Below are 13,766 nucleotides of genomic sequence, written 5' to 3'. Positions count from 1 at the left end.
CTCAAGTGCGTAAGAGGCAACGTAGAACTAGTGTGAATGGGTGATCAATATCAATGGTCAGCATAGACTGGTCTGGTCCATGCCGTATCTCTAAGCGACACTATGGCCTCTAGTCTTTGACATTTCCGTCCTGGGAACACCTCAATATTTTAAACACTTCGATCACATCACCTCAACTTCAAATACTCCAGAGGGCGGAATGGCGGGACTGTCGTATGTTGAAAGGCTGGAGGGATTGGGCTTGTATACACTGGAATTTAGAAGGATGAGGGGGATCTTATTGAAACATATAAGATAATTAGGGGATTGGACACATTAGAGGCAGGAAACATGTTCCCAATGTTGGGGGAGTCCAGAACAAGGGGCCACAGTTTAAGAATAAGGGGTAGGCCATTTAGAACGGAGATGAGGAAGAACTTTTTCAGTCAGAGTGGTGAAGGTGTGGAATTCTCTGCCTCAGAAGGCAGTGGAGGCCAGTTCGTTGGATGCTTTCAAGAGAGAGCTGGATAGAGCTCTTAAGGATAGCGGAGTGAGGGGGTATGGGGAGAAGGCAGGAACGGGGTACTGATTGAGAGTGATCAGCCATGATCGCATTGAATGGCGGTGCTGGCTCGAAGGGCTGAATGGCCTACTCCTGCACCTATTGTCTATTGTCTATTGTAAAACATTCCAAATGTGCTCAACTTCTTACAGCCGATAACCCGCCCGGTACATCTACAATCATGAAGTACTTTAGAGGCGGTTGTGGCCCGGTACATCTACCAACATGAAGTACTTTAGAGGTGGTTATGGGACGTATTAAATCCAATCTATCGCAGCCTTGATGCACTGCAGTTCATTAAAAAAATTTAAAAGTCTCCTCAGCCCTGGAACACTTGGAGGACAGAGTGATCTTGTGGAAACAGGCCCTTCGGCCCAACTTGCCCACACCGGCCAAAATGTTCCAGCTACACTAGTCCCACCTGCCAGCGCTTGGTCCATATCCCTCCAAACCTGTCCTATCCATGTACCTGTCTGCTTCTTAAACATTGGATAGTCTCTGCGTCAACTACCCCCTCTGGCAGCTTGTTCAGTGCACCCACCACTCTTTGTGCAAAAATGTTACCCCTCAGATTCCTATTAAATCTTTTCGCCTTCAGCTTGAACCTATGTCGTCTGGTCCTTGATTCCCCTACTCCGGGCAAGAGACTCTGCATTTACCTGATCTATTCCTCTGATGATTTTATACACCTCTATAAGATCACCCCTCATCCTCCTGCACTCCAAGGAATAGAGACCCAGTCTGCCCCAACCTCTCCCTATAGCTCACACCCTCTAGTCCTGGCAACATCCTCATAAATCTATGTCTGACTTGGATAGAGTGGATGTGGAGGGGATGTTTCCACTAGTGGGAGAGTCTAGAACTAGAGGTTACAGCCTCAGAATTAAAGGACATTCTTTTAGGAAGGAGATGAAGAAAACTTCTTTAGTCAGAGGGTGGTGAATCTGTGGAATTCTTTGCCACAGAAGGCTGTAGAGGCCAAGTCAGTGGATATTTTTTAAGGCAGAGATAAATAGATTCTTGATTAGTGCGGGTGTCAGAGGTTATGGGGAGAAGACAGGAAAATGGGATTAGGAGGGAGAGATAGATCAGCCATGATTGAATGGCGGAGTGGACTTGATGGGCCAAATTGTACTCCTTTTCGGTATGACCTTATGAGACTACAGCTCTGTTTTCAATAGCATGATCCCCAACAAGCTCATGAAACCTGGAGTCAGCACTGCAACTGGATCCTCAACTTCCTGTCCAACAACCAAAATCAGCAAGATAGGGAACAAATCATCCTCTACGATAATCCTCAGCACTGGTGCCCCACTAGTATGTTGTTCTCGAGCCCCCTACTCTCCTCCATATGACTGTGCAGCCAAATACCAAGGCTACCAACATTTCCAGAGACCGTTCCCTCTGCAACTCCCTGGTTAATTCATCCCTTCCCACTCAAACTACACCCTCCCCGGTACTTTCCCCTGCAACTGCCCTATATCTCCTCCCTCAACTCTGTCCAAGGACCCAGATAGTCCTTTCAGGTGAGACAGAGGTTCACTTGCACCTCCTCCAACCTTATCTACTGTATCCATTGTTCCAGGTGTGGACTTTTTTATATTGGCGATACCAAGCGCAGGCTCGGCGATCGTTTCGCTCAACGCCTCCACTCGGTCCGCCTAGACCTACCTGATCTCCAGGTTGTTAAACATCAATAGTAAACAAAAACTAAACATGTTCTAATCCAGGATATTCTGATAAACCTCTTGGGTATCATCTCCAAAGTTGCCAAATCCTTTCTGTAAAGTGGCAACCAGAACTATGCACGATCCTCCAAATGCAGTCGAACAAATTTTAAAGCTGCAATGTGACTTCCTGACTCTTATACTCAATGCCCTGATCTATGAAGGCAAGTAATTTGACCAGTTTACAAGCTCTCTGATCAAGGGGCCCTGCTCCTTACTCAGTTCTGGCTTTTAACAACTCCCACATGACTGACCCAATAATAGCCGCTCCAAATTCACCCTCCCTGGACGTAATGACCTTGCAATCTGCCTTTCCCCAAATACATACACCCTCTCACCCACTCAAATTCTAGATTTATTCTCGAATTTCCAGATGTGTCTGTTAACCACTACATATAAACATAGCACAAAAAGTAAGGAAATTTGTGTTTTGTAGATTATTTCTTTGTTGTAACAATGCTTCTTGGCAATAAATCTTATACCGTTGGAAAGCCTGTTTATTTCCCTTTTAAATGGTGCCACATTTGTAAGGAACATGCATTTGTGGGATGAGCAGCAGAGCTGAGTATGTGGGTTGCGCCCATGAAAAATCTGCCAAATCTTCTCTGCCAATGCCAAACAGCTTATTCTGCCATTGACTCTTGTTCGGTGTTGTTTGGTGGATTGGATGATTGAAGTCTGAAGAAACAAAACATATTGGCAATTTAACAATTTATTCATTTAATAAACAGGAGCCTCAGTAGCGTGTGGAAGAACCATACACAGCCACAACAGCCTGGCACCTCCTCCTCATGCTGGTCACCAGCCTGGTCACACACTGTTGTGGGATGGCATCCCATTCTTCAACCAGCATTTGTCGCAAGTCAGCCAACGTGGTTGTGTTGGTCACTCTGGCACGAACAGCACGCCCAAGCTGATCCCACAAGTGTTCAATGGGGTTGAGGTCAGGACTGCTGGCAGGCCATTCCATCCTCTCCACTCCCAAATTCTGGAGGTAGTCTCTGAGAAACCCTGCTCTGTGGGGGCGAGCATTGTCATATTGGAGGATACAGTTCGGTCCCAGACTGTGGAGATATGAGATTGCCACTGGTTGCAGAATCTCATCTCGATATCTCTCTGCATTGAGATTGCCTCCAATGATGACAAGCCTCGTTTTTCCAGTGAGGGAGATGCCGCCCCACACCATCACACTGCCTCCACCAAAAGATGTTACTCTATCGGTGCAGCAATCAGCATAGCGTTCTCCGCGTCTTCTCCACACTTTGACCCTATGATCCAACTGCCGTAGGCAGAATCTGGACTCATCGCTGAACATAACGTTCCTCCACATGTTCAGGTTCCAGTGCACGTGTTGCCGACACCAGCGCAAACGGGCCTGACGGTGAAGGGCAGTCATGGCAGGCCTCCTGGCAGCCCTATGAGACCAGAGATCGGCTGCGTGCAGTCTGTTCCGAATTGTCTGGGCAGAGAGCCGTCGGCCATATCGTTCTGCAAACCTTGACTGCAAATCTGTAGAAGACAGCCTACGGTTCCTAAGTGCTGACAGGGTGAGGAAACGGTCTTCTTCGGGTGTCGTCTTCTTGGGACGCCCACTTCGCGGCCTGTCTCTGACATCCCCCGTTATATGGAACTTGGCCTTCACTTTGGAGATGGTACTAGGGCTCACTCCAAATAATGCCGCAACTTGGTTTTGCGGAACACCAGCTTGAAGTTGCCCTATCGCATGGGCCCTATCGAGATCAGTCAAACGTGGCATGCCGATTCTTGGAGCAGACACCTACTGACCACTGTAGCAGGGCCCATGCTCACAGATGCTGCCAATCAGGTGCCAATCAGGCACCTGATTGTCAGCACCTGGGGGTACCAGAAGCTCAAAACAAGAGTCAATAGCAACAGCAGAATAAGCTGTTTGGCATTGGCAGAGAAGATTTGGCAAATTTTTCATGGGCGCAACCCATATACTCAGCTCTGCTGCTCATCCCACAAATGCATGTTCCTTACAAATGTGGCACCATTTAAAAGGGAAATAAACAGGCTTTCCAACGGTATAAGATTTATTGCCAAGAAGCATTGTTACAACAAATAAATAATCTACCAAACACAAATGTCCTTACTTTTTGTGCTATGTTTAGCTTTTCTGTAAAAAACTGGTTTGTCAATTATGAAAGGCAACTAATTTAAGGAAATACTGTATAATTAATGTGGAATTCTACTTGGATACTACAGTTATACCCAAATGTGTTTTTTTCTTGCAGGAAATTTAAGGGAGCAAACTTTAGTGATATAGGAGGGAACAGAAATATCTACCACTTAATATATACCCATCCACTAGTGAAATAAAATACTTTCACATTAACTAGAATAGATTGCTCAATTATTAATATATCCACGTTGTAAAATAAGCATAGAAACGTGTGTGCACCCATGCAAGAAATAAAACAATACTTTTGCTTAGATTGTACATGATTCTGATGAAATATAACTGAAAATTGTTTTGGAATAATTCATCCACCCTTATCAATTTTATAATTCATTGATAACTGCATATTTAAGCAATTAATTTTAATTGAATGTTTTCACACATCACAATTACCTTCTATGTATTTTGAACACGTGTCAGGTCATTTATCACGCGATTGGAGCAGTGACTGAGCTTGGAGCTATTTCATTTCTCACTGAAACATTTCAACACTAAATAATCACAATTGATGGACAGGCTATAATAGTTACAGCATTTCTTCAGTATTATTAAACTATTTTCTTCTGTGCAGTGTAATAGTGTAGCATTGTGAAGCATGATTTAGTAAGTTACCAGCACTTTGATTGCCGAGTATAACAAAAGATTTTATTTCTGGTTAAAAGAAATTTCAAAAATATCCACCAACCATCAGTAACAAAGCTGATATCCACTAACCATCAGTAACAAAGCTGAAGTCCTGAAAAAGAAACCTTAAGAAACGAGACGGCAACACAAAATGAAAATGGCATGTGAAAAAGTGCTATGTGACATTTTATTTGTGCTCATGTATTAATGAGCATTAGGAGGATACAAAGAACTACATATCAGTTATCATTAAAATATTTCCAAAAGACAACATCACAAACACCATTTGTAATGGTAATGTCTTCAGTTTTAAATTTCACAATATGATCTAAATGATGCAGTAAGAGATTTAAAATAAACATTTGAGAAGGTTTTTTTACCCTCAGCAAGTGTTATACAAAGGAAACTGGAAGCAACATATGATTAATAGAAGATAAAGGAAAAGTAGAAAGCTTGTTGCTAAAAACAAATGGGGTTCAGTTATGCCAGCATTTTAAATTAGTTGGGTGGAGGAAGTGAAAGGCTCTTTGACAATGATGCCCAACAGCCATTTTATTTGCTTAAACATTTGCTTGAGAACGAGTCTCTAAACATTTCAATAGGCGAAAATGTCGCAGGTCTTCTAACAATTTACTGAGGAACAAAAGCAGATGATGAGCACCATGTAAACTGGGAGGAAAGCAGTGAAGTGAAGGAACTGGATAGATTCATACTCTGGGGGAGGGATCAGCAACAAATCTATGGTGTTAAGAGCGTTTAAATGAAAGGCATCTGATCAGCGTGTTAACTTTCAAATGGGTTCTAATCATTTATGAAAGAGCAAAATTGTTTTCAGGAACCTATTTAATCCCCGATTTTTTTGCATGCAATTAAACCAAATATTTTCCGCTCATACTTTATGAACCTTTGTCTAATACAGAAAATGTGATTCTATGTCAACAAGCTTTGCAGGAAACGTTTTATACCCAAATCACTATTGAATAATACATCAGCCAAACCAAGATATTGTAAAAATGTACGAGTTCCATACAGTCATGTCATAGTAACATTCAATGTACCCTTCTTTTCATGCTCCCCAAGCAGTGGGATGTCACTCCCAGGATGGTTGATGACAGTAAACTCAGGTTGGTTGTAGAGGTGACTGCATCTGCTCAGTGACACAAGGACACACTTCAGGAGAGAGCTGGATTTCTTGGATAGGACAATCAGCCTTTACAGAAACACCTGGAGAGGATTGCAGACTTTGATCTTCTTGGGGGGCATTACTGAAGGAGAGCGAATCGTTTTCCCCAGCCTCTCTATCGTGGCCCTCGTGTGTTGATTGAACACTCAGATCATGAACCTTTTTATTCAAGTCATTCCTCTCCGTCTGAAGAGCTCGACACAACTTCTCCAGGCGCTGAATCTTTATCTGTAGATTTTCAAATTCTTTGTCACGCAGGGTTTTCTAGTTTCAATAAAAAAGTGAAGAGTCAATAAAGCCAATGTTCAACATGCTCAGTTCTCTTTAAACCTCAAGATAACAAGGATCCCTATGTCAGAGTCTTATTAATTATAGGTAAGCCTTCAACACCATAATCCCAAACAAACTCATCTCAAATCTCTTGGACCGAGTTATCAGCATGCACCTCTGCTCCTGGATCCTTGACATCCTGACCTATTGATCGTAATCAGCGAGGATAAGCAACAATACACCTTCCACAATAATCTTCAACACTCAGTCCCCTCGTATACTCCCCATACACTCACGACCATGCAGCCAGATTCTGTTGTAACTCCATCTATAATTTTGCAGATGACACCACTGTAGTGGGCTAGAACTCAAACTTGACAAGATGGAGTAAAGGAGATAGACAGAGCGCTTAAATAACATGGTGACAAGATAACAACCTCTCCCTCAACACCAGCAAGACAAAGGAGCTAATTATTATCTTCAAGAAGCGAGATGGTGTACATGCCCCAGATGGTCGAGACCTTCAGGTTTCTGGGTATAAATATCACCAATCAGCCATGGACTAACCACGTTGAAGCCATGCCTAGGAACGCGCTCCAACACCTCTATTTCCTCAGGAGATTGAGGAAGTTCAGCATGTCTCCAACTACTCTTGCGAACTTCTACAGATGCACTGTAGATAGCATCCTATTGGGATGCATCACAGCTTGCTTTGGTGACAGCTCTGCCCCCAATACTGCAAGAAACCACATAGAGTTGTGGATGTAGCCCAGTCCATCACATAGACCAAACTTCCCAACTTTCATTCCATCCACACTTCACGCTGCCTCGGGAAAGCAGCCAAAATAATCAAAGACCATTTTCACCCCGGTCATTTCCTCTTCTCCCGTACCATAGCAAATGCTACTTTTGCTACTATGTTAATCCGGCACTGGTACCACCAGATTCAGGAACAGCTTCTTCCCCTCTTACCAGACTAATGAATGGTCCTCCCATAAGTCCAGATCTCCCAAACAACCTCATTGCAGACCTTGTACTGTTTATCTACAACTGTAACACGACAATTCCATAACATTATTGCACTTTGGTTATTTCATTTGTTACACGACCTGTTGTACCTGTATATGGATTGATTGTACTTGTGTCTCGGATGTTTTGACTGCATAGTTTGCAAACAAAGCTTCTCACTGTATCTCGGTGTCATTAATAAACCAATACCATTTCCATTTTGCTAAGGAAAGAAAAGATTTTGGCCTTTCTACTATCTTCCAACAACTTACTGAGGAACAACAACAGTATACGATGAGCAACATGCGATGCCAGCATTTTCATAGGAGATAAACAGTTGAATAAAATCAAGCAAAGTAAGGAGAAGTTCCCACTTTGAATGGGATAGGGCAGGGGAATGGAGGTAATTTAGCAATTATCACTATGTGTCCATCATGGAGTGTGGTCAATCATGAAAACATGTGGTGCATGGTACTCCTGCTACTGAAAATCACAACTCAGTACTTGAGCCAAATAAGTCTGGACTTCTCTAATCTAATGGTTTTGCATCTTGCTTTCACAGATGGCAAAGCAATTTTCAATTGGTCTCTAATTCGAACTGTGAATTTGTAAAGTACTGTTTAAAAACACCAAGGATTGACACAGATAAGTTGATTAACTGGATGCAGATTAGATATCACTGCTTGGTGTTAAGATTTATAATTGACATTCTAGTTCTTGGACCAGAGCAGAATCCGTGTTTACCTCCTCTACCATGTCCAGTAAAGCTTTATTACTGCTCTCCCATCTGGTTCGATACATTGTGGTCTCCTTTTCCAGTTTTTTGATTTTTTTGGTCATCTTATTAAAAACAGGGAAAAAAATTATAAATGAGAATTAACTTTTGATAAATATTATAATGACAGAAAGTGATGTCACGCAAAGCAAGTTGCAACAACTTGGTAAAGTTGTCCAGGATCGAGGTAACACCATATCCAACAATGTGTGCAGTTTTAGTCTCTTCATCTGAGAAAATATATCCTTGACGTGGAGGAGATGCAAAGATATACCAGGCTGATTCCTGGGACAACTGGTGAATGCAGAGAGATTATAGAACATAGCACAAGAACATAAAATAGTACAGCCCAGGAATGAGCCCTTCACCCCACAATGCCAAACATGACCAATATCTTTAAGACCATTTCTTAGTCTAAATGGATGAGTTTAGTGCCTGTGCGAGGTCATTTTATCTTGGACTAAATGTTGTACCCTTTATCCTTTATCTGTACACTGTGGACGGCTCGATTGTAATCACGTAGTCTTTTCTGGACTAAACAACACAAACTGGATAGCATGCAAACAGAAGCCTTTCACTGTACCTCGCTCGGTACATTGAGAGTAAGGTCAGGGCCAATTGTGACCGGTGTGAGAGGGGAGGTGAATACCGAAGTTAAAGTGTTGTATTTAAATGCGTGAAGTATAAAAAATAAAGTGGATGAGCTTGAGGCTTAGTTAGACATTGGCAAGTATGATGTTGTGGGAATAACAGAGACATGGCTACAAGAGGACCAGGGCTGGGAACTAAACGGAGATGAGGAAGAACTTTTTCAGTCAGAGAGTGGTGAAGGTGTGGAATTCTCTGCCTCAGAAGGCAGTGGAGGCCAGTTCGTTGGATGCTTTCAAGAGAGAGCTGGATAGAGCTCTTAAGGATAGCGGAGTGAGGGGGTATGGGGAGAAGGCAGGAACGGGGTACTGATTGAGAGTGATCAGCCATGATCGCATTTAATGGCAGTGCTGGCTCGAAGGGCTGAATGGCCTACTCCTGCACCTATTGTCTATTGTCTATTGAATATTCAGGAGTACACAACGTATCGAAAAGACAAACAGGTGGGCAGAGGGGGTGGGGTCGCTCTGTTGGTAAGGAATGATATTCACTCCCTTGCAAGGGGTGACATAGAATCAGGAGATGTAGAATCAGTATAGATAGAATTGAGGAATTGTAAGGGTAAAAAGACCATAATCGAAGTTATCTACAGGCCCCCAAACAGTAGCCTCGACATAGGGTGCAAGTTGAATCAAGAGCTAAAATTGGCAAGTCGCAAATGTAATACTATGGTGGTTATGGGAGATTTCAACATGCAGGTAGACTGGGAAAATCAGGTTGGTAATGGACCCCAGGAAAGGGAGTTTGTGGAGTGCCTCCGAGATGGATTCTTAGAACAGCTTGTACTGGAGCCTACCAGGGAGAAGGCAATTCTGGATTTAGTGTTGTGTAATGAACCTGATCTGATAAGGGGACTCGAGGTAAAAGAGCCATTAGGATACAGTGATCACAATATGATAAGTTTTACTCTACAAATTGAGAGGGAGAAGGGAAAATCAGAAGTGTCAGTATTACAGTATAGCAAAGGGGATTACAGAGGCATGAGGCAGGAGCTGGCCAGATTTGACTGGAAGGAGGCCCTAGCAGGGAAGACGGTGGAACAGCAATGGCAGGTATTCCTGGGAACAATGCAGAAGTTGCAGGATCAATTTATCCCAAAGAGGAGGAAAGGTTCTCAGGGGAGTAAGAAGCACCTGTGGCTGACAAGGGAAGTCAAGGACAGCATAAAAATAAAAGAGAAGAAGTATATCATAGCAAAGAAGGGTGGGAATCCCCAGGATTGGGAATCTTTTAAAGAGCAACAGAAGATAACTAAAAAGGCAATACAGGGAGAAAAGATGAGGTACGAGGGTAAACTAGCCAATAATATAAAGGAGGATAGTAAAAGCTTTTTTAGGTATGTGAAGAGGAAAAAAATAGACAAGGCAAATGTGGGTCCCTTGAAGTCAGAAGCAGGGGAATTTATTATGGGGAACAAGGAAATGGCAGACGAGTTGAACCGGTATTTTGGATCTGTCTTCACTAAGGAAGATACAAACAATCTCCCAGATATTCTAGTGGCCAGAGATCCTAGGGTGACGGAGGAACTGAAGGAGATTCACATTAGTCAGGAAATGGTGTTGGGTAGACTGATGGGACTGAAGGCTGATAAATTCCTAGGGCCTGATGGTCTGCATCCCAGGGTACTTAAGGAGGTGGCTCTAGAAATTGTGGACGCATTGGTGATCATTTTCCAATGTTCTATAGATTCAGGATCAGTTCCTGTGGATTGGAGGGTAGCTAATGTTATCCCACTTTTTAAGAAAGGAGAGAGAGAGAAAACGGGAAATTATAGACCAGTTAGTCTGTCATCAGTGGTGGGGAAGATGCTGGAGTCAATTATAAAAGACGAAATTGCGGAGCATTTGGATAGTAGCAACAGGATCGTTCCGAGTCAGCATGGATTTACGAAGGGTAAATCATGCTTGACTAATCTTCTGGAATTTTTTGAGGATGTAACTAGGAAAATTGACAGGGGAGAGCCGGTGGATGTGGTGTACCTTGACTTTCAGAAAGCCTTCGACAAGGTCCCACATAGGAGATTAGTGGGCAAAATTAGAGCACATGGTATTGGGAGTAGGGTACTGACATGGATAGAAAATTGGTTGACAGACAGAAAGCAAAGAGTGGGGATAAATGGGTCCCTTTCAGAATGGCAGGCAGTGACTAGTGCGGTACCGCAAGGCTCGGTGCTGGGACCACAGCTATTTACAATATACATTAATGACTTGGATGAAGGGATTAAAAGTACCATTAGTGGGCGGATGCATGGCAGATGCAGTTTAATGTGGAGAAATGTGAGGTTATCCACTTTGGTGGTAAGAATAAGAAGGCAGATTATTATCTGAATGGTGTCAAGTTAGGAAAAGGGGACGTACAACGAGATCTGGGTGTCCTAGTGCATCAGTCACTGAAAGGAAGCATGCAGGTACAGCAGGCAGTGAAGAAAGCCAATGGAATGTTGGCCTTCATAACAAGAGGAGTTGAGTATAGCAGCAAAGAGGTCCTTCTGCAGTTGTACAGGGCCCTGGTGAGACTGCACCTGGAGTACTGTGTGCAGTTTTGGTCTCCAAATTTGAGGAAGGATATTCTTGCTATTGAGGGCATGCAGCGTAGGTTTACTAGGTTAATTCCCGGAATGGCGGGACTGTCATATGTTGAAAGACTGGAGCGGCTAGGCTTGTATACACTGGAATTTAGAAGGATGAGAGGGGAATTTATCGAAACATATAAGGTTATTAAGGGGTTGGACACGTTAGAGGCAGGAAACATGTTCCCAATGTTGGGGGAGTCCAGAACCAGGGGCCACAGTTTAAGAATAAGGGGTAGGCCATTTAGAACGGAGATGAGGAAAAACTTTTTCAGTCAGAAAGTTGTAAATCTGTGGAATTCTCTGCCTCAGAAGGCAGTGGAGGCCAATTCTCTGAATGCATTCAAAAGAGAGCTAGATAGAGCTCTTCAGGATAGCGGAGTCAGGGGGTATGGGGAGAAGGCAGGAACGGGGTACTGATTGAGAATGATCAGCCATGATCACATTGAATGATGGTGCTGGCTCAAAGGGCCGAATGGCCTCATCCTGCACCTATTGTCTATTGTCTACATGTGATAATAATAAACTAAACTAATGGAGAGAGTAAAGGCAATCAGCGGTAGAGAGCGAACTTCCCGATTCACACTCACCTGAAGGAACAGCGATACACACGTTACAATTGGTCGCTACAATGTGGGCTAGAAAATTTCTAAAACAAAACCTCAAAATTTCCACTCAGAGAAAGTTAAGAGGAGATTTAATACAGACAAAAGATAGACACAAAAAGCTGGAGGAACTCAGCAGGACAGGCAGCATCTCTGGAGGGAAGGAATGGGTGACATTTCAGGTGGAGACCCTTCTTCAGGCATTCTGAAATAGTAAAGATACTGATAAAATAAATTATAAAGCTGAGAAGAACTCTTGCAATCTAATTATCAGCTTAAAAGAAAGCTGTGGCGCGGTGATAGACCCGAAATGAAGGCGAGGAGCCAGGAGCCAGGTGTTTCGGGAGGAATTTTATTTGCTGTCGTTCTCTTGTCCAGTCGGGTCTGCAAGAGAACGATCGTGCCTAAACCCCTGGCCTTTATCCCCGTAGCTAGGGGCCGCCCCTGGACTAGTCCATTCCCGTGCCAAGGGGTTCGATAGTGGAACGGCCCGACCCTTGGCAGCCGCCACAAAGCTGTTTTATTGGCAAAAATTTGCAGGTAAATTTGCAAGGTATGACAAGCCAAATAGTTCACTAACATTTAAAACCTCAGCCAGTATATAGAAACATAGAAAGTAGGTGCAGGAGTAGGCCATTCGGCCCTTCGAGCCTGCACCGCCATTCAATATGATCATGGCTGATCATCCAACTCAGTATACCGTACCTGCCTTCTCTCCATACCCCCTGATCCCTTTAGCAAAAAGGGCCACATCTAACTCCCTCTTAAATATAGCCAATGAACTGGCCTCAACTACCTTCTGTGGCAGAGAATTCCATAGATTCACCACTCTCTGTGTGAAAAGAAACTTTCTCATCTCGGTCCTAAAAGACTTCCCCCTTATCCTTAAACTGTGACCCCTTGTTCTGGACTTTCCCAACATCGGGAGCAATCTTCCTGCATCTAGCCTGTCCAACCCCTTAAGAATTTTGTAGGTTTCTATATATGACACTCCATCAAGGTGACCACCTTTACCTTTTCCATCTCTTGCCTGAAAGTTGTAAAAACTTCATTACTTTTTGATAGAGTAGTTTGGAATTCTTCAAACTTTCCCGTATATAGGGCCAGCTGTTAAAATACAAAACAAACATACATAAAAATTAATATGGATTTAAAATTTCATGTCTCATTTAGGAACAAAACAAGAATGGTTCATGATTTCCTTCACAGAGAATCTCCAAATTAAAATTCACGTAAATTGTTTCATTTAGAGATACAGAGCTGAAACAGGCCCTTTGGCCCACCGAGTTCGCACCGACCAGCGATCCCCGCACATGACACTATCCTACACACACTGGGGACAATTTACATTTATACCAAGCCAATTAACCTACAAACCTATACGTCTTTGGAGTGTGGGAGGAAACTGAAAATCTCGGAGAAAACCGATGCGGTCATTGGAAGAATGTACAAACTCCGTACAAACGGCACCCGTGGTCAGGATTGAACCCGGGTCTCTGGCGCTGGAAGCGCTGCAAGACAGCAACTCTACCGCTGCGCCACCTATTGTGGGTTGCTGTATTTTTTCAAAAATTATATGGTTGCTTACAAAAAATAAACAGTGCCCAGTAACAGAA

The 13,766-nt window shown here is 43.3% G+C and overlaps 1 protein-coding gene across 1 annotated transcript; it reads right to left on the bottom strand.

Annotated features, from left to right (window-relative positions):
• Positions 1 to 4,379: 4,379 nt before the first annotated feature.
• On the bottom strand, positions 4,380 to 13,257 carry LOC144606608 (beta-taxilin-like; the record flags this gene model as incomplete). The annotated part of the gene is made up of 3 exons (XM_078422880.1): positions 4,380 to 6,539; positions 8,298 to 8,393; positions 13,165 to 13,257. Coding segments are annotated over 3 exons (516 nt in total), but the record flags the coding sequence as incomplete, so codon positions are not given.
• Positions 13,258 to 13,766: the final 509 nt, after the last annotated feature.

This window comes from Rhinoraja longicauda, chromosome 27 (genome assembly GCF_053455715.1).
Source record: "Rhinoraja longicauda isolate Sanriku21f chromosome 27, sRhiLon1.1, whole genome shotgun sequence".
In the NCBI taxonomy this organism is placed as follows: domain Eukaryota; kingdom Metazoa; phylum Chordata; class Chondrichthyes; order Rajiformes; family Arhynchobatidae; genus Rhinoraja; species Rhinoraja longicauda.
Note: the sequence above shows the minus strand (reverse complement) of the source record. Positions and strands in the feature narration are given on the sequence as shown.